General features: G+C 40.1%; 1 protein-coding gene across 1 annotated transcript in view; it reads right to left on the bottom strand.

Annotated features, from left to right (window-relative positions):
- Positions 1-408: 408 nt before the first annotated feature.
- Positions 409-22,126, bottom strand: part of PAPOLG (poly(A) polymerase gamma) — a 68,584-nt gene continuing 46,866 nt past the window's right edge. The window contains exons 14-21 of the mRNA XM_039532353.1: positions 18,344-18,463; positions 17,631-17,740; positions 13,012-13,133; positions 12,742-12,917; positions 12,517-12,626; positions 12,129-12,436; positions 3,761-3,820; positions 409-1,809 (exon numbers count right to left, since the gene is read on the bottom strand). Of these exons, the coding sequence (XP_039388287.1) occupies positions 1,711-1,809; positions 3,761-3,820; positions 12,129-12,436; positions 12,517-12,626; positions 12,742-12,917; positions 13,012-13,133; positions 17,631-17,740; positions 18,344-18,463 (1,105 nt within the window). The 3' untranslated portion in view covers positions 409-1,710. The remainder of the gene's footprint in view (positions 1,810-3,760; positions 3,821-12,128; positions 12,437-12,516; positions 12,627-12,741; positions 12,918-13,011; positions 13,134-17,630; positions 17,741-18,343; positions 18,464-22,126) is intronic.

Below are 22,126 nucleotides of genomic sequence, written 5' to 3' on the forward strand. Positions count from 1 at the left end.
TCGAACCCAAGCTCCCTCCCAGAGCCCCCTCCCACACCCAAACTCCCTCCCTCTTAGTTAACCGGAATTTTTGACATTCCCCCCAAATATGCCAGGTAAAGCTTTTACTGTATATACGTTTTAGCAAGCTGCACCAGATGTTATTACTTTCTAATGAAGGCACACACTGCATGGTAAGATTTTATTTAGTATTTGTCTCAAAACTATTAGCGTTCCTGGTTGCCTCATACAGCTGACACATGAAAGCTGTGGTACTGAGGGAAAAGTACCATTAAGGAGTATCTGCAAATTAGAATTCTGTTCAAAGCAGAGGTATTGTATATATTTGTATGTTCTTCAAAATGCTTGTATGTTAAGGGCTTTTAGAAGATTTGACCTATGTAAAAAAGTAAACCGAAGAAGAAACTGTAAAGTTTTTAAACTTTTCTTTTTGAAAAGATGTTATCTTACAGTACATACAAAAAATACTCTGAAAATACACACGACTTCATTTACAAAACATTAAATAAATTACAAGAGAAAGTACATAGTCTAGGATTTGCTTTGTATAAGATGCATTTTTCCCCTGAAACTTCACTCTATTTAACTGGGTAAGGTGTATTATGATTCTGTTTGTTTACATGAAGACTGCAATGGTCCTAAGCCAGAGTTCCATAACCATTGTTATTCAAAAGGAAATGTTTTCAGGCATTTTATTGAAACCAATATCTGTTTCTGCATGCCTAATCAGTGAAGAATTGTTCTGCATAACTGCAGAATGAGTAGACCGTAATGTCACAACAGGTTTTTCCTAGTCTCAATATTTAGCTATGTCAAAGTATTTTGGGTAAGAAATTTGTTGCTGTGGGGAAATTTGTTTAATTAACCAGTGAAAACTGGAAGTCCTAAGCCTGTTTCAGAACAAGATTTACAAGAATCAGATTCCATAGCATAAGACATCCCTACCATTTCAGTATCTTGGCAGATATCCTTAATGGTTGAATTTGTATTTTTAAATTAAGGATTGATTTTTTGGGCCTCCATGGGAGGCAGTCTGTAAAACTTGGGTAGTGCCTGGCTACGTGCTAAATACCATAAAGCTATTGCCTATAGATGCGGAGCATCAGCGTGACAGATGTAGAAAAGAATGTGTGCCAAACCAGAAAAAATAATTGAAGTTCACAAAATAATGTATATCTACACCATTAGGAAAGCAGAAACAATACTAGGACTTTCATACACACACTTCTAACCAGAATGTGGCTCCAGTGACTAAAGTAAACATGTTTACATACATTCAGAAAAATGGTATCACGGGACTTTTTTTTTTTGTATTTTTCAGAACAATTTTTTTCATCTCAAGACAATGATTATAACACAAGAATTTAAAAAAAACAAGGACTGCTGTTGGAAGGGTGTTCAAAATAAGAAGTAGATCAGTCAGAAGTAGCAAATATTTAAACTAAAGGCAATTAAAAAAGACAAAAGCCATGATTTTGTCGACAGTGGCTTGTCAGCAGGCAATCTTGGAAAAGCTATACAGTAATGGAAGTATCCTACAGCATCTGCAGGTCAAAATGCAGACAAAAATTAATAACTGGAAAAATATCTCCAATTCGGTGGCAGTATCTCCATATTTTACGTGGGACAGCAACTGCAGTATAAAAGTTAATTGCTTGTGTAAACCACTAAACAAAGCGCATATTATCTTTACCTGAAAAGGCACTGTAGTTACCGGTTAAGGGTCAATCTGATTGAATGTTTAATGACACGAATTTTATTTGTTGGAACAGGAGAAGATGAATCTGGTAGTTCTTTACTGGCAAGTCTCTACAATAGAAAAATGGAGAAGGGGAAAATATTTTTAAATATGCATAATGTAAACAGAAGTTGGGTAGAAAGTGAAACTGTTTCAGATATTAACAAGACCTACAGATTAACTTCATGACCTACCACACCAAACCAAGAGGTCTAGAATATGCTATTCCCCCCACCATAGTGATTATCTGCCAGTTCTCTACTAGAAGTTATACACTTGCAGGTGAAGTGTCTGCTTCTCACTGTGATGGCATTTATTCACTACAATAGTGTAGGGGAAGGGACATTCCCCCATCCTGCACAATCTTCCCTCAAGAGTTCAACTGAATTAGGCAAACCAGCATCAAGCGTCATGTTGCTAGGGTTGCCAGGTGTCCAGTCAAAAAGGGACCCTGGCTGCTCTGAGGCTGGCAGGCTCCCTACCTGGCTCTGTGTGGCTTCCCAGAAGTGATGACATGTCCCTCGGCTCCTAAGTGGAGGGACGGCCAGGGGGGCTCCACGTGTTGCCCCTGCCCCAAGTGCCAGCTCCGCAGCTCCCATTGGCCGGGAACTGGCCAATGGGAGCTGCAGGGGCAGTGTCTATGGGCAGAGGCAGAGTGGCTGCCTGAGGTAAGCGCCACTCTGAGCTCACACCACTCACCCCCTCCCACACCCCAGCCCCTGCCTCAGCCTTGAGACCCCTCCTGCACCCATACTTCCAGAGCCCACATCTCACACCTCAATCCCTTGCCCCAGCCCTGAGCCTCCTCCTGCACCCATATTCCCTCCTGGAGCCAGCACCTCCTCCCGTTCCCCAACTGCCTTGGCTCCAGATCAGAACCCCCTCCCACACTCTGAACCCCTTGGCCCCAGCCTGGAACCCCCTTCTGCACCCTGATTTCTGGCCCCAGTGAAAACAAGCAAGTGAGGGTGAGTGACAGAGGGAGGGGGGATGGAGTGAGTGGGGACAGGGCCTTGGAGATAGAGCAGGGCAGGGATGTGGCAAGGGTGTTCGGTTTTGAGTAATTAGACAGTTGGCAATCCATTAAGAGAGTCCAAACTGTTGGCTGAGTTTAAAAAAGAGTGGGGTAAGAGTCTTTAATAAAGTTTCAGACTGCATATCTTGATTGGCCTAGCTTTAGATCAAGATAGCATGAAAAAAGTAAGCTTCAAAATCTGAAGTGTAATTGCTATAATTTACTCATGTTTTTAAGCATATCCAGTTTTTGACATTGAAGTGCTGCATGTGATATGGAGTTTGATTAACAGCTCAGAGCACTCAGTAAAGAATGTGATTGAGGCAGAGCATAGATTCTAGTGACACTAAGGGTATGTCTACACTACCCACCGGATTGGCAGGCAGCAATCGATCCAGCGGGGGTCGATTTATCGCATCTAGTCTAGACACGATAAATCGACCCGAGCACTCTCCCGTTGACTCCTGTACTCCACTGCCACGAGAGGCGCAGGCAGAGTCGACGGGAGTGGCAGCAGTTGACTCACTGCAGTGAAGACACTGCGGTGAGTAGGTATAAGTACGTCAACTTAGATCGATTTCCCCTCCCGCAGTGTAGACCAGGCCTAAGAAGGCAGTTTGGAAAGAAAGGGGCTTTGTCTAGTTTTTTGAAGGGGTTGTGAAGTTTGAATGCCTGAGATGGTAGGAGACAGATGCTTGTGCATGCAAATGAAGTGTTTTCAATCTTTGGCTAGATGCCTAAACCTTTTAATGTAAGGTATGGCAGTTTGGGGCTTCTGTCTGTTTGAGAGCTGCTAAAGCAGCTCTCCAAAATACCACTGCATAGTGTGTAAGTGAGAATCACAGTTACCATATGTTGCCACAAGAGTTAAATTATAGTAAATCAACAGAAAAGTACTTGACACTGTCAAATAGCTAGTGTGTGTAAACAAATATTACCTTAATGTATGCAGGAAATATTCACTAGTTTATGTTCACTGATAAAGCAAAAGACTCAGTAGACAGTACCTGTGATCTTGATGCGTCAATAGTTGGAATAGGCATGGATTCCCCTCCTCCACAGCTATCCTAAAAACCCAAAAGAATAGTGTACTGAATGCATTGCAATTAAGTTCCTTTATATGGAAAGCACAAATATCAGCTAACAAACAAATGCTTATTAAATGCCTGCTGTATCTATATTTCTGGTTCCAACTAACGAGAAAGCATTTATGAAACTTTAGAAGTCTCATGACATCTAGTCTTTATGTGGAAGGCATTTTGGGTCATTTTATTCTTCTGTAAAGGAGGGCCTACATATGTACCCAAAGAGATGAATCACAGGGTGTGCCCGCTCAAGATACTTGTTAGCTAGACTTTTGTTACATGAGACATATTCAGACCTTTTTCACAGGAAAGGGGAAGTGAGAGTCTTTAAAATTGCTCCAAATTTGAATTTACATAAAACAGACCATTCATTTGACATGGCTATTTTACATATAAATCCAGGCTCTGTGAACTTACCTAAGGAGTGCCCAGCTTCTGCCTATAGATTGGCTACCTTTTCTTTAAGGAAGTTGATAAAATTCTATGTTTGAAGGAGGCAAGATTTAAATTTTGTTTGTTATAGAAGAGTTAGAAGAGCTGAGCAAGTAACTGCTTTTTTGGTTTACTAGCAGTTCTGAAAAAAAAAAATTGATTTGGGTCAACCCAAATTCAAAAAAGTTTTTGCCAAAGTGAAAAACTTTAGGTCATACAAAATGTTTAATTTGATCCAAAACACAAAAATATTTAATTTCATGGCACTTTTAAAGTAAAGCAGCAAAGGAAAGGATTCTCAAGATATAAGGGAGGTACAACCACTACCTCTGGCTACCTTTTATCCCACTGGTCAGGGCACTCAGCTGGGATGTGGGAGACTGGGGTTTGATTTCCCCTGCTCCCGAATTGAGTTTCCCACATTGCAGGAAAGTGCCCAAATGACCAGACCATAGCATGATCTGGGCTGGGTGTCTCAAATCGCTCCAATTGAAGCTATTCCTCTTGGTATACAAAAATATTTGAATAGTCATTGGGAGAGACAGAGACTATAGCCATGTGATTAGGGTACTCATCTGGAAGGGGAAGACCCAAGTTCAAGTCCCAGCTCCAATGACTAAGATTGAGAGACCTATCCCATAATATTCCATAGCCCAGTGGCATAATGCAACATAGTCATATAAAAAGAAGGCACCAGCTCCTCCCACCATTTTGTGAATGGTGCCTAAGCTAAAAAAATTGGCTGAAATCATTAGGCAAATTAGTATCAAAATTCAAATAGTTCAGGAGTTGACCCAAACTTAATTTTTCATCCAATAAGCTATTTATCCAAAAAATTTCACCCAGTTCTAGTTTTAGGTCTAGAAATAATTCAAATGCTCTGAGAGAACTAAACCAGGTTACACTTTGGCTTCCCAGCAAATAATTTCTGGGTGTGATGTGTAGAGAAATAGGAAAATGGATAAAGCTTGATAAGAGCTGTAAAGTAATACAAAAAAGTTTTTCTGTCTAACCGTGATTAACTGAAATTTATTCTTAGTCATGTCATTAAGTAGAATAACTAATTAAATGAAATTCCTTAGATAAAATAGTTCATTCAGGATTAAAAAAAGTTAAGATGAATGCCTCAAATTATATTGTTTCCCTGTAGATTCTCTCTTTACATCATCTTGGATGTGACAATCTTTGAATGCTGAATCCAGTCCAAGATAGGATACATAGTATCCAAGTCATTTATATGGTTAGAGCTCATGGACGAAACTACCCTCAGATACAAGTACAAGTTTCATTCAAACAAGTAGGAATTGTGAGAGCATATTGAGGCTGAACTTGACCTAGCACAAACAGTCCTTAGTGGAGAAAGCACTGCTGTTTGACCACAAAACACAAGCAAGAACCAGAGGAGTTGGCCTGTTCTGCGGCCCACTAGGAACTTTCAATTAGTTGAGAATTAAGAAGAAGTTTAATTTTTTGGACACGTATAAACAAATTCCAAAAATTTAGTGTTTTCCCAGCTCTTTCTTGCCTTTCCACAAAAATGGAGGTAGAATTAGCAAAAGCTATGTTTTTTCCAGGGAAATGGAATTGATAAAAACAACTTAGTGCTCTATCAATGTCAGCAGCTGATAACCTGTCCAGCAGGTTAAGCGTCTGCTCCCAAACGCCACCTGCACCTGAGATATTATACAAAAAAATACCCCAGGGAAGATTAATCATAGTAGGAAGACATCCTGCAGCCATTTTCTCCAGTGTATTACCCCTTTTATAAGTATATCAGAAGGCACATACTGCGTCTGTCAACTGTGTAACATTGGACAAATGAACTCTATTTTCTACCATTTTAACCCATCTTTGTGGTTTAATCATTAACGTTGTGTAGGGAAGATTCTGTAGTTTTCTTGGTCTGCTACCTGTCAGTGCAAATTTCACAGATTAACCAGGCCTCACACTCCACAGAATTTTAGCTAATCCGAACAGCTGATGAACCTTCTTAACAAATCAGTTTAATCTATAATTTTGCTATAGTACTACCAACGCCTATACCTACTAGAAGTGGTGGGGAAGGGATTATTTACTTCAGCCAAAATGCATAATTAATGCTTCCATAATTAATTCTATAATCCATATTTAAATACTTGATAGCAATTATGGAGTAGACAAGTGTGGCTTTACGCAACTAGACTGCAGAAATGGAATACTTCTTTACATAACTGCTGCTTAGACCAATGAGGTTTTAATTTTTGAAACATGACCAGCAAAACATTTGGCTTGTATTTTTTGATAATTTGCCATAGAAAAAGCCCTTTCAGGCTTTATTCTTTTGTCATGAAAATTAATGGTTTTGCTTAGAAACTTGACTTAAGAACTAGTTAAATGACAGCATTTGAAAAGTTGGTGAAAGTTGAGCAATTGAAAGTGGAGGTTACTTACCTGTAACTGGAAGTTTTGAGATATGTAGTCATTATCATACGTCCAGAGCCAGAGAAAAATAGTGCCCGTTGGTGCACACATGCAGCGTGGCTCACCTCATTGCCTCCGTCTGAAGGGATACAGGGTTGGGTGGACCAATTGCCTCTTCAGTTCCTTCTCTACAGTGAATCAGATAAGATCCAAAGCAGAGGGGAAGGAGGACAGGTAGTGGAATATAGATAGTGACCACACATCTAAAAAGAACCTCTAATTACAGGTCAATAACTTCCTTTTCTTCGAGTGATGGTCCCTATTGTATTCCACTGGGGGTGATCGACAAACAGTACTTAAGTAGGAAAAGGGTGCAAGGATGTAGACGGTGGGCTGAGAGGAGTACTGTGGTCCTAAAGGAGGCATAAGCAGAAGAGTCCTGCACCAGGGCGAAATGTCTTGCAACCATCTGAATGGAGGCCTGCTTTACAGGTGTCCAGGAGGGGTACCTTCTGAAGAAGATGCCATAGTTGTTGCTTGTGCTCTGGTGGAATGAACTCTTATCCCATCATTGGGGAGAAGGTTTGATAGCAACAGAATTGAATGCAGCCAGAGATCCATTTAGAAATTCTCTGGGTGGAAATTTCTGACTTTCTGCTGTAGTGATGAATAGTCTCAGGGATTTCTTGATTGGTTTTGTTCTGTGCAGGTAAAAGGGAGTGGAGTTTTCGTTCCTCTGTGGAAGTGTGTGGTTTGGGGAATAACACAGGTAAGTGAATCAATGTGAAATTCCAAAAAGCTACTTTAGGGGTGAATTTGGGGTGTAGACACAAAGAAACCTTATTCTTATGGAATATAGTGTACAGAGAATCTGCCATCATTGCTCCAAGTTTGCCAGCTTTTCTAGCTGAGGTGATGGCTACAAGGAAAATTACCTTCATGGAAAGGAGAGACACGGTGCAAGAAGCTAAAGGTTCAAAGGGGGACACACACACACACACACCTTTGAGTACCAAGAGAACAAGTTTTAGGTACCACTGGGGAGTAGGCTTCTGAATAACTGGGAAGGTTCTTATTAGGCCTTTCCAGAATCTATTGGTCAGAGGATGTGCAGAGACCAGGTAGCCCTGAGAAGGTGGATGGTATTCCCTGATTATCACCAGGTGGATTCTCAAGGAGCTGATGGACAAACCTGATGTCAAAAGATAGGATATAGTCCAAGATGAGAGGAATATCTAGTTTCTAGGAGAATGCTTCTTTTGATGTACCCAAGAAAAGCGCTTCCATTTAGCTAGGTAACATTTTCTAGTAGAGTCCTTTCTATTATTAGAGAGGAGGTCTCTTCCAGCTGTGGAGCATGAACATAATGATGATGCCCATCCAAATACCAAATCCTGATGTGGAGTCGATGTGAATCAGGGTGCCTGACCTTGCCATTCCACTGGGTCAGGAGCTCAGAAAATGTTGGAAGGATGTTTGGTGGTCAAGATAACATGTGTAGGAGTTCGGGAAACCAGAACTGTGTGGAACAGAAAAGGGCAATCAGGATAAGGGCAATATTAGGGTGACCAGACAGCAAGTGTGAAAAAGCGGGATGGGGGTGGTGGGGGGGTAAATAGGCACCCATAGAAGAAAATGTCCCAAATATCGGGACTGTCCTTATAAAATAGGGACATCTGGTCACCCTACCCAATATTCACCACTGTCGTAATTAGGACATGTTTTGTACAAAGTATATCTTGTGAGGTATCATTCTAAAAGTCTTGATCTGCTAGACATTAATATCTTGGCTTGTGTGTGCTATCGTCACGTGTGAAGTTAGGCTATGTATGTGTTACTGAAACATGTTGTGAGGTTAAAAAACACCCAAAAGCAGCTTTTCAGGTACAACAGTAAAAAGGCCAAACAATGGTAATGGCCTATTGAAAAAATGCACACAAGCACAAGGATTACCCCAGGAACTGTGTACAATAGAAACCTCTCAGAGATAGCACTGTACAATCGGAACTGTTTGACCCATGTCACAGCAAGAGAGCTTTCCAGCAAGTGGAAAGATATAAAAGGAAGACAATGACATCATGAGGGTGCTAGACTCTCGAGATGTCCAGGTACTGTGAGCTGTGTGGTTGTTCATGTGGGCTCCCCAACCCCACAGGGATGCTTCTGTAGTAATGGTCCTGTCTGGAGAGGAAGGGAGAAAAAAGGAGCCCATGCATAGCTGACAAGGATTTGAATGTGTCCACCGTAGCAGGGAAGATACTGGCCAGAGCGGTCATCATGAGGGTCACTGACTGACATTTTGGGGAGTACACTGACTGCTGCATTTGAAGGCAATGAAAGTGGAGTCTTGCAAGTGGAGTGCTGTAGTTGCATGAGACAATAGGACCTAGTAGAGAGACACATGACTTGACCAGTACTTGAGGCTTGTTTGTGATGTAGACTAGGATATCGTTCGTGGTCTGGAACCTGTCCTGCAGGTACTCTCTTGCTGTACAATTCAAGGTTGCTTGGATGAAATCCAGAGATCATGTGGGGGTGAGAACAGCTTTTTCAGTGTTTACACTGACTCCCAGTGAGGAGAGCAGGTGTAGCATCATGGAAGTTAACATACAAGTTTCCCTGCAAGACTTGATAACAATGAACCAGTCATCAAGGTAGCGGAAGACAATGAGACCAATGTCTGACATGGGCTGCTACTACAGAGAACATCTTGGTAAAAGACTCTGGGGGCAGTCGCTATTCCAAAGGGGAGTACTCTGTACTGAAAATGGGTAGTCCACCAAGAGTCTGAGGAAGCATTTGTGAATGGAATGAATGTCTACATGGAAGGAAGTGTCTTTCATATCGAGTGCCATAAACCACATGCCCTTTTCTAAAGATGGAATTATTTCTGCCTACATGACCATGCAAAATCCTAGTTTTCAAATGAAGTGGTTGAGATGGGAGAGGTACAGGAGTGGTCTCCAACCAAGCTTCTTTTTGAGTACCAGGAAGTCAGTCAAGTGAAACCCTCTCCCTTGGTATTGAGGAGAGAAGTTCCTGCAGCAAGAAGTTCACCTCTTGTTTGAGAATACTCTCAGAGTGGCTTCTAAAGGGAGCGGGCAGGGGTTTTGAAGGTGGTAGGGATGCATACTATCATAGCCATAGTGGAGGACATTCAGCACCCACTTGTCTGTTATTGCAGCAGTCCATGTATTGAAGTAGCATAGAAAGACCCCCAAATGGTGTGTGGGGGTCAGGAGGCGTCGAGCTTAGCGTTTCGTGGCTCTCAAGCACCCGTCAAAAGCAACAGAGCCAGGAGCTGATATTGAGATGCCGAGCCTGTTTAAGAGGATGTATGAAGCAAGGCTTTTGAACCCTCCGTCTCTTACATGGTTCATAGGGCCTCTGATGGAAAAAACAGCTGAGCCATGTGCCTAGGCACGACCGATGTGCGGTGAAACTTCCTCTTAGAAGCTGGTGTGTATATCCCCAGCAAATGAAGGGTAGCCCTGGAGTCCTTCAAATCAGAAAACAGATGAGTCCCTCTGTATCCTGAAGAGGTGTGATTCATTGAAGTCCTCAATGTTAATTTGGACTTGTGTGGCCCTTTCAGAAGTGGGTGAGAAAATAGATTCTGTTCCTTTGGCTGGTATGTAGTAAATGCTTTTCTGCCCTTTTCAGGGTAGGAGCGCAGGTGGCAGAGGAGCACCAAACTGTTCTAAATGGCTCCAGTATAGCTTTATTAGCAGGGGGACCTAGTATGTTGGGGTCTGGATACACAGAGGATGTTTAAGAGTTTGTGCTGAGAGTTCTGGATCTTCTGGAGAGGAATCAAGCTCTCCAGCAACTCTGTGGAGATGATCTTGGAACTTCCTGAAGTCATTGGGGGAGAGAGGTGGAAGGAGATGTAGGAGTCACCGCTTTGTCCAGGGATGAAGATGGCAGTCTTACTGGTTCCAGTGGAACCACCTGATCCGTAGCATAATATCCCTCCTCCTCCTATGCCAGATCTGGGGGAAAATTGGAGTGTCCCCTTAGAGGGGAGGCAAAGGGTGACTTCCTGGCACATCGGCTAGACTCTGCATGGGACTACTGGTCCCAAGGCCCCCAGTAGGAAGGGTCAGTAGGTGGTCATGAGGGCCCCCATGGCATGAGGTACCAGCGGCTCCAAGTTAGATGAGGGAGAGGTTGGTTCCAAACTGGTGCAGGTCTCCTGGGTGGTGAACACATGGGTAGGGGAAGAAAAGTTCAAGGGATGACTCAGAATCCCCTGAAGAAGAGAAGTCTGATTTGGGTTCCAGTGGTGGTACTGTCGGTGCCATTGGAGGGGAGATGTGTTCTGTGTATGTGATGGGTGATAAACTCCTTCCCATGGTCAATTCCCTCAGAGGTGGATCTGACTGGGGCCTCATGGCCTACTCCATGAGATATTTGTGCCTCTCTCTGGTATGGCTGGGGGACAATTGGCAGATTGCACCTCATCATGATGAGGTGCACTTTCCCAAGGCAGTATAGACTGAGGTGTTCATTACTGACCGAGAAGGATCATGGGAAGGAAGCATGGCATTTGATGCCTGGAGTCCTGGGCATACCTAAATGGGGTGGTTGTCCCCAGGAAACTGATCTATAAACATGAAACTGTTAAAGCTGTTTACAAACTAGGTAATTCTTATTTTGTAGGATGTAGCCAAAGCTGCAGACACTGAAGATTCCAACCTGGACCATGCAGCGGTGAGAAGAAACTGAAGAGGTGATCAATCTGCCCTGCTCTCTATGCCCTCGGACAGAGGCACAGGTGAGTCAGAATGCATGTGCAGACAAACAGACATTACAATCAAATTCTCCAGCTCCAGATGCATGGTGTGCATGCTTAACCCATAGTGGAATACAATAGGGATCATCACTCAAAGTAGAAGAAATTTAGACTCTTTAGTCAAACTTCAGTGACTAATGAACATTTTGGAGAAAGACAGGCTTTGGTAAATATTTCAATACCACGCCTATAATGAAAGGCATTAACAATATGCATCTAGGTCATTCAGCAAAAAGATTATATCATTGTTAATTCTGGACTATTTCCATGGTTAAAATAAGCATAACAATAGGAACTTTGGGTCCTCTTTATAAATCACTAGGCAACAAATAAAGGGCACAAGCCTAGTTTAAAAAAAAAATCTTTTCCAGGTTATTTAAAAATGTTTCAAAGCTTCAGATTAGATGATGTTCCTATGAGACAGTTTCTCTCTCTTCCTATAGCATCTAGTGGTAGGTGTGGTATAGCAATGGTTTCAAACTTTCCAAGAGCCTATAATCAAAGTTTAGGATTCAGTCACTGGATTGCTGGAATAAAACGGTCATGTCAGATGTGAAAAATGCATTCTACATACACGAACTCTGAACATTAAACACTAGGGTAATTCTAGCAGCCAGTATTTTCTTTTTAAAGGACAGTATTAGAAATTGAAGATAAGATTACCTGCAGAGTCTTTTGGAGTTTATCTATACACATCTCTCCAACTCTCTCTCCCTTTGATTCCATTCTGAAGTGTGTTTTTACCTTTTCTATATCTTTAAGTCTTTTAGTGCATTCTTCTGAGGAAGGTGAATGAGGTCTTTTAGGTGCAGCATTTTTAGAGTTTATAGTTGAAATTCCATTTAGGAGCTGTTGTCCCTGTGCAGAAGGAGGTGTAATAAGTCGAGGAATCACATTTCGTCCTATTACTGTAGGTATGGTGCATCCAGTTGGAAGTAGGACTGCTTTTGTTGTACCTGCAATCTCGGTCTCTGCACAAAGAAAACAGCCTTTAAAATATAATTACATAGAGCTAAAGGTTACATTTTCCTCATTATGTTTGGATACATACTTGAACCAATAACTGGAATGGATAGTCCTTTAACAGGCACTGATGGCATAGTGACATTCAATGGCTTCTCTCTATTGGTAGCAGCATTGGTTCTCTGAAGTACAGTGTTCCTGTTAAATAAGCATTGTATATGCTCTTACACATATTTTAGGTTACAAAGCTAGTCTATCAATTGGTAACAAGCGTACAATCTCCTTGAATTATCCAAGTTTACAAATTACTAACCTTTCTGTTTCTATCAGAGAGTTGTTGTCCAATTTAGAGATCCTGTTTAACAAAGAAGGGGAGCTATATCGTGTTCCTGCGTCTGTGGTTGTGGAACCATCCAAAGAGCTTACATCCACTGAAGCCCTTTTGGATGGAAGTCCACTAACGTTTCGACCAATGTCTGGTATGCTTTGCTGAAAACAAAGGTTACAAGATAAATATATATTTTTTTAATTAAAGAGATGCACACATGAAGATATTATGTGAAGGATCAAAACTTCATCATACCTTCTTTCTTTTCTGCAAGATTTCAGCAGGCAAATAATAATGTAGTTGCTTTTTCTTCACATGAGTTGCTTCAATCTTCATGCCTTCTTTTAGCATATTGATGTTATTTGCCTGCCTATAAACTGTAATATGCAATTACCCAATTTAAAGCCACAATACATGTAGATTCCAATTCCCTCAACTTAAATTATATTTTTGTAAAATTATATTTCTGAATGAAGAAGCCAACAGCAGGCCTTCATTAAGCGTTTTTACACTGAACATATCATATTGGAATATTGTCAATAATATGTTGAAGCTCATTTAAAACTAAAGCTTCAATAACAGAAGATTACCAGAAGAGTGTTTCCAAATTCATGCTAGTTGATAACAATGGGGGAAAACTGTTACATTTCATAACCAACCTGGTCCATTTGATATTTGTAGTCTGTCACCATCCTGTAGTCATTTTAAACTTTGTTTAAAAGAACTAATCACAGGTGTCTGTGCTGCTTAAAAAGGTTGCAAACAATGGTGCAAAGTAGGAGGAATGTATTTTTTTTAAAATAATCTTAACTTTAATTCCCTCTGATTCACTGGACTAAAAGTTCAGTTAACTTTAGCCTCTGCAAACAGTGTTGGGTAATTGATGGATTCAAATATGTGTAATTTGCAGATCAAATAACTCAGCTGTTTAAATATTTAAATCTAAAAATGCAGACCAAAAAAGCTTGAGGCAGTTTATTTTGTTTTACTAGCATGACTGACCACAAATTGAGCAGACAGGCAAAGCAGTGGTAGAGACAAAATAGAACTGATAATGTAAGTTAAAACTTAGACATCTTTTTTGATGGTGTCCCTTTAAGAGAGCATCTTCAGTTTCCATCCCCTATAAACCAAGTACAGTGATGCCATCCTTACTCTTACTGATTCAAAGTTTAATACTGGGCATCACATTTGTGGATATTCAATCTTAAGGGTTTTACTTATTGGACTTTATATTCTGCATGTGTTTAACTGATGCATAGCAATTTAAGTTTAAGTTAATAGTTCAGTAGGCTGCCAAGAGCATGTGGGATACTAGAATTAAAAGATCCTGGGCTTCAGTTGATCTTTCACCCTGCTCCACTCAAAACCCCCACATCTAAATCTAAATCAGTGGGTTTATGTACCAATTTAACTATTTACTATTAGTATAAAAGGTGTTAATATTGGTAAGTTTATGTATAGCTTATTTACCAATGTAAACCCCTTTTCACGGGTATAACTGCATACACACTAGTGAGCTGCACCAATTTAGCTATATTGATTTCAAATCAGTAGAAAAGACTAAGGGCTTACCTAAACACAGGGTTTCTGTATCTCCCCTCCCCACTGCCAATCTGATTAGGAAAGCCTGTGCCTCAAGGCAGAGTTTGGGTAAGCAAGGAATAAGCTGTATCATATAAAGCAAATTTCTAATGTGGATGCAGTTATACCAATTTAGGTGTTGAACTACTAACTATACTGGTTATAGTTAAAATGGTATAATTTGTTTTAGAAAGGCCCAACATTTGCCTAAATGACTTCAAACAGGTGTCTGGTAACAGAGTTGCACAACAAAATATTCATAACTACATCCATAAATGCATTCATAGAATATCAGGGTTGGAAGGGACCTCAGGAGGTCATCTAGTCCAACCCCCTGCTCATAGCAGGACCAATTCCCAACTAAATCATCCCAGCCAGGGCTTTGTCAAGCCTGACCTTAAAAACCTCTAAGGAAGGAGATTCCACCACCTCCCTAGGTAACCCATTCCAGTGCCTCACCACCCTCCTAGTGAAAAAGTTTTTCCCAATATCCAACCTAAACCTCCCCCACTGCAATTTGAGACCATTACTCCTTGTTCTGTCATCTGCCACCACTGAGAACAGTCTAGATCCATCCTCTTTGGAACCCCCTTTCAGGTAGTTGAAGGCAGCTATCAAATCCCCCCTCATTCTTCTCTTCTGCAGACTAAATAATCCTAGTTCCCTCAGCCTCTCCTCATAGGTCATGTGCTCCAGCCCCCTAATCATTTTTGTTGTCCTCCGCTGGACTCCTTCCAATTTTTCTACATCCTTCTTGTAGTGTAGGGCCCAAAACTGGACACAGCACTCCAGATGAAGCCTCACCAATGTCGAATAGAGGGGAATGATCACATCCCTCGATCTGCTGGCAATGCCCCTATTTATACAGCCCAAAATGCCGTTAGCCTTCTTGGCAACAAGGGCACACTGTTGACTCATATCCAGCTTCTCGTCCACTGTAACCCCTAGGTCTTTTTCTGCTGAACTGCTGCCTAGCCACTCGGTCCCTAGTCTGTAGCAGTGCATGGGATTCTTCCGTCCTAAGTGCTGGACTCCACACTTGTCCTTGTTGAACCTCATCAGGTTTCTTTTGGCTCAATCCTCTAAATTTGTCTAGGTCCCTCTATATCCTATCCCTACCCTCCAGTGTATCTACCACTCCTCCCAGTTTAGTGTCATCTGCAAACTTGCTGAGAGTGCAGTCCATGCCATCCTCCAGATCATTAATGAAGATATTGAACAAAACTGGCCCCAGGACCAACTCTTGGGGCACTCCGCTTGAAACTGGCTGCCAACTAGACATGGAGCTGTTGATCACTACCCGTTGAGCCCGACGATCTAGCCAGCTTCCTATCCACCTTATAGTCCATTCATCCAGCCCATACTACTTTAACTTGCTGGCCAATTATTATAACAACTTAAACACAAGAAAAAAAATACATCAGTGGACTATTAAAGTTTTAAAGGTTAAATAAGACAGTTGACATTCAAATATATATATGCACAGAAGTTTTTGCAGTGTAAGACAATCCACTCCTAAGTCTAACAAACTAGCATACTGGGCTTCCACACTAAGATTTTCAAATTCTTACACATTTGTATGCCAGATTTCTTCAAGCTTCTCAACTGCTTTAGCTCTCAATGACTCTTGCCCTGAGGAATTTTTCGAAGTTACCATATTATCCAGGTTTCAGAATAGTTAGTCTGTATCCGCAAAAAGAACAGGCGTACTTGTGACACCTTAGAGACCAACAAATTTATTTGAGCATAAGCTTTTGTGGGCTATAGCTCACCTTAACTGATCACTCTCAGAGTGTGTATGGTAACACCCATTGTTTCATGTTCTCTATGTATATTTTATATACATCTTCCTACTGTATTTTCCACTGCATGCATCCGATGAAGTGGGCTGTAGCCCACAAAAGCTTATGCTCAATAAATTTGTTAGTCTCTAAGGCGCCACAAGTACTCCTGTTCTTTTTGCATATTATCCAAGCACCAACAACTGAAGTCTAACAAGCACTTTTTCCATTACCCATCAAATGCCCATGTGGAATTTAACTTCACTTTTCAAATAGAATCATAGAACTGGAACTGGTCATTTAGTCCAGTCACCTGCACTCAAGGCAGTAAGTTCACCATAGCTCCAATAACATACTGAGAAACTGTAAGTCAAAGAGCAATGAGCCAGATTGCTGTCAAATGATCAAACAAAAAAATTTTCCAGTTACAGTAGCCTTGGGAATTACTTGCAACAATACTAAGTAAAATATTATGGGATTAAATGAACGTTGTCCATTCAGATCTACACTTCAGTGGCTCCAACATATCACAAATGAAAGGGAAGGGAAGAGTTGATAACCTGATGCTCAAGGTGGCTAATAAAGGTTGTATGTTTGTAACATTAGAATAACTCTGTACTCAAATCTTGAGAAGAGTATTCTACATTGGTAAAGGCATGAAGTGTTCATGACAATACGTTTTCTGATGTTCAATCTAGTTTTAAGACTCAGATGGGAGTTAGTTCAGAGCTATCAATAGTATAAAAATTTTGGGTTTTAAGTTGTTGGTTGCTACTCTTGACAATTCCTATTACAAATTACATACAGCAAGCCTGTTCTGATGGTCTTAAGTATAGGTTCCCAAACTTCATGCCCCTTTTTGACTTCCATACCTATGATGCCTTCACAGGCATCTATTTCAAATCACTGGCACCAGCTTTGCTGCCTTTGGCCTAGCAAGTGCAGGGTTAACATCACTAAGCCAGCTGTGCCAACTATGCCAGAGAAGAGGTTCACACATCTACTGTGCAGCTTGAGTTTTAGCGCTTCCCTCATTACCCACTGTGCTACATGGACAGAACATGTATTTTAATTGTTTTACAGGTAGCTCTGATGTTATGATTTTTCTGCCACTAAAAAAAAAAATAAATATGATGGATGTAAACAGTGTCATATTTACAAGTCTAGCACAACTCTTTAGAGTAAGAGACTATAGTATAGAGTGCTTCAACTCAGAGTCTTCACCACGTTCCTAATATGGTTTGTGTATCTGACAAGTAATGTTCCTTCTCACTTATTGTATGGCTATAGCAGGTACACGTCCAAGATAGATATCTGTTTTGTGGTCAAAATAGTAAACTTCCTATTTTAAAATTAAACCTCCACATGCTCTGCGCTTAGAGCTTCACCATAACTACCCTGGAGGAGGCAGAGTTTGAGAAGAGTTTACTGATTATATTGGCTATCTAGACAATCTTGTAAGAGTCAAATTAAAAACCATACCAAGACTAAAGTGAAATATAAGCTTACCTGTATCTGTGAATGATTGTATATCATATGTTAAGTCAATGTTAACACTTTCTGCATTTTCCATTTTCCTAAAAATTATTCCAAGGAACCACATTGATACATAGTTGCTCCTTTAAATAAAAATAAAATAAAATAAATAAATCACAGATGTGTCATTTGTGTGTTAATGTCAATTGGAAACATCCAAATAGAACTGACCTTCAGGCAGTGGATTAAATAAAATAATCTCCATCATTTAGCTGTTCATTAATATTAGAGTTTCAGATTTAATCTGTACTTTAGTACTTACATGTTTTGGTATACTAGTCAGAGGTACAATATTTCACTCATTCTTCAATGTTATGACACGTTTAGATGGCCTTTTCTTGAAGATACACAGCTGTGAAGCAATGTTTGACTAGCTTGAAATACCTCAACATCAGGGCTGGCTCTAGGCACTAGCAAACCAAGCATGTGCTTGGGGCAGCACAATTTCAGCGGTGGCATTCTGCGCCCCCCACCCCCATTTTTTGGCACGCTTCGGCAGTTGCGCTCCCAGAGGTTTTTTGTTTGTTTGTTTTGTGTGTGCTTGGGGTGGCAAAAAACCTAGAGCTGGCCCTGCTCAACATGCATTCTTGCAAGATATCTAGAATGACTGAAGACTAGCAGATTTCAATTTAATTTTAACAGTGACCAAACTACCACATTCTTAAACTTAAAAAAATGAAACTTACTCTTCGCAATGTTCCTTGTTGACAGGGAAAGACTGAGGATTAACATGTGCAAGGTTTATGAATTCATTCCTTTCCAAGTTCCCAACAAGTACACGAATTTTAGATTCAACTAGACCAACCCTAATAAAAACATCAAGTGTTAGGTTAGTTTGGTTTTACTGAATCAGGCACAATACAATAGTTTGAGCTACTAGTTAGAATTTAAAAAGTGTAAGACACCAGTCCAATCAACCCAACATGACAAGTAGCTCAGTGGGATTTAAATACAACCACCCAAGGCTGGATCTCTCAAAATTTATGTTCACTTTAATTAGGACTAGAGGAAGTTCCCTTTAGACAATAAATATTGCTTTACAAGACTGAAAAACTTGTGACAAGTTCATGATAACCATCATCCTCTAAAGGAGTTAAAATACAGCCCTTACCATTCTAGCCTACGTCATCAGGGGGTTGTAGGATCAAGATACTAGGTTGCAAGTTCTAACATTGGTTGGATTGTAGGTAGGCAGGAAAGTCAGTTTGAAGCAAACTATGCTTGGAAAGGTACTTCAGTTTGTAGCTTGAGATGTCATGGGCGAATTGTGTTTTGAAAAACTGCACTTCGGAGCTTTTTACCTGGAAGAGCAGAGTTCTTGCTAGAGCTAAGTAGAGAAAGAGTTATTTTCTGAAGTATTTAGACATTTTGAAATTTGATCTTGTTCTGATTTGGAAGATAAGCAAAAAATGCAGAATTCCCCGTAAAAGGGAAAGGAGTAGTATACTTGGGTTCTGTTGGAGCTTCTCCTGTGTCCCATCAGCACCTTGCCTAAATCTAACCAAAATGTTTAGATTTTTCCCAATTAGCTCTAGCTGTCCATCCTCGTGAAAGTGTAGGGAGAATGCCTTCCTCTCCAAACCAAGAGGAAAGTCTGTAAGGAGGAGAAGGGCAGAATAACCCAAGTTATTCTGGAACACACTTAACATTATGTTGAAGACCTGAACAGTAGTATGTTTTCCTCAGTTACTTAAAGGAATGCTGTTAACCTGAAGCCAGTTTAAAATAAAAAAAGGAATCAATTTCTAATCAATCCCATAAATTTCAAAGAATTCAGGTACTGTATTGACTCCTGAATCCACCTGAAAATTGTTTGACTTTTAAGTTATATTTTCGTAACTCTTATGTCTGTGTGGAAGACAAACAAAAGGAAGAAAGACTTGACATCTCTTTCTGTTCAGTGACAAACTGACTAATGTCCCCCTTTTCTTTAGTACTTTAGCATAACTATTGCATAAACCAGTAAGTTTAAAAAGTCAAACAATTAAATACATGATACCATGAAAATAAGTGTTAAGGACAGGAAAAAGACCGAACTTGTCCTTATGTTGCTTTATTACATAAAGAGTGATTTAAAATATCTCTTTTCCTTGTTCCTTAGAATGTTATTGTGCATCAATAATTGTTTCATCATACATTAGAACTGTAACATAATTAGATATCAATCATACTACAATTAAAAAGATACATGGATCATGTCAAAAGAAACTCCCTAAGTGTATGGTAAGAGTTGTTAGCCAATACATATATGTTAGTGTATACTATGCCTACATTAATTGGTATTATGTACACAGTGTTAATATGTATAGGTATTTGAAAGTTATGTTAATTGGGTGTATTACTCTTCCCACAATCCTGTTCACCCATGTCAAGTATCCCACAACACTGAAGTCAGCTTTGGCATTAGAAAATAAGAAGCCCGTCAAAGCCAAATTACGCAAATGGTGTGTCCTAGAGGTAAATCCCAACCTGTTCTAAGTCCAACTGGTTTGGAATGTGGTTTCCAAAACAGAGATAATGAAAGGTACAGAACAACATATTAAGGAACTGGTGGGCTGGATTGTAGGTGACATATAAAGTGCTTTTAAAACTTGTGAACAGTCATGATATAAATGGAGGTAATTTTGGAGGTGCCTCTTCAAACGCACACTTACTGCAGAAGGTGAACATGCTGCAAGGTAAGAATTGCTTCCTGAAAGGTGGGTATGTATGTCTCCTTTTTGTATTGCATTTCTTGTCTATAGGCCATAGATTTTGGTTATTTGAGATTGAACATTTTTCATAATGAACCAAAAGTTTACTGAAACAATCAGTTATACCGTTAATCAACATAGCATAAGTTTTATCCTCAGAACAGCCATGTTTTACAGATGGATTTTGCTCGAGTAGCCACCTGTGACAACTATTAGTTCAGTTAAAACAATATTTTATTGAAACTGCGACAAGCATATGTTACTGCATTTATATAGTGTGTTGTAGGTTACTCCTGCCTGTATTAACACCCCCCACCCCTAGTTAGGGTTGCTACACTCATACTTGACTCAAATCCACAAAAACAGAAATGGATATGCCAACTCAACAGTACACGTCCTTTTTTATACCCAGACACCTTATCATTACCACAATTATTTACACTACAAACTTACTCTTTCCCCTACAGATACCAGCCTTTCATCACCTCTGAGTTATCCCCTCACAGTGAATCACAACTAACACCACTAGGAGAGGGTCATTTGGTAGAGAAGTGTGTGAAGGGAAGGTTGAGGGGAGCAGCATCTGAGTGAATGAATGGTGGTACATACATACTGTACTGTTTTGCCATGTGAGCGTGCAAACATGCATACATTTTATAAAGAGAAAGCTGCCAGTGGATGGTCAGACTGTCAAGGAAAATGAGAGCCAAATTTCAAATCCTTCCTATTAAAATGAGAAAAAGCCAAGGCTGCACAGAAAAATCAAAGGGCCTAAAAAACCAAACAGTTCTGCATAAAAAAAGCCACGTATTTTTAGAGCAGTAACAGAGATTTATGCTCCATTTTAAAACAGAACCCTAACTATGGAGTTTCTAGCAGGGTGCCCCCATTAACTCTAACATGCAGCCTTAACACAGTTAAGCACTTCATTTCAGAAACAAAAACTAATGCTTAACATAGGCTATTATGACATAATACATAGTTTTGGCTTTAAAAATGATTGGTATTAAATATGGTATTGTTTGATTGAAATGAACACATTTGGATTGTTACAGAACAAATAGGAGGATATTTTGAAATATGTACCGATTATTTATCTTATGTGTAGCAACACCGGGTAAACTATTATAATCACACTTCATTAGAACAAATAGAAATAGGTTAGAATATAGCAAGTGGTGCCAATCAATTTTTTCCTGAATTGCTATTCTGATATAGTGTTCTCACAATGAGTCCTGCAGATTAGTTTAAAGCTGCTAGTGTTCTGCAGCCTATTAAAAGGCTATGCTTACACAACTGTTTTTGAATCCTGACTGCTTTTAGCACTGAATAGAAAGGAGCTTTATCTGAAGGCAATGCTGCTGGCTAATATAGAAAAAAGTCCATCACTGTGTCAGTGTTTAAATTCTCAGCCTCAGAAGTGTGATCCCACATCTAGAGCTCAGATAAATGGTTGATTATTGAAACACAAGTCCCTATAAGAACAAATCATGTAATATGTTACTATAACTACTGAAAAATTATTTTTGAAACCGAAGCTTACTTGTAAACCCCAGCATACACTTGCAATTCAGAAGAAAGTAATAAGGAGAAATCGTGCATTTGGAAAGATATGAATTGAAGAGCCAATTTCAGAGAAGTGACCATACAGGTGCATAACATAAGAGGACTACACCAAACACTCCACACTTGCTTCAGAGTCACCATACCAATGGAGCTTTTTAGACAGGCGCAAGGTTTACAAGGGCCAAAACAAAAACAGATAAACACTCAAGA

The sequence above is a fragment of the Mauremys reevesii genome, linkage group 3 (genome assembly GCF_016161935.1).
Source record: "Mauremys reevesii isolate NIE-2019 linkage group 3, ASM1616193v1, whole genome shotgun sequence".
Classification (NCBI taxonomy): domain Eukaryota; kingdom Metazoa; phylum Chordata; order Testudines; family Geoemydidae; genus Mauremys; species Mauremys reevesii.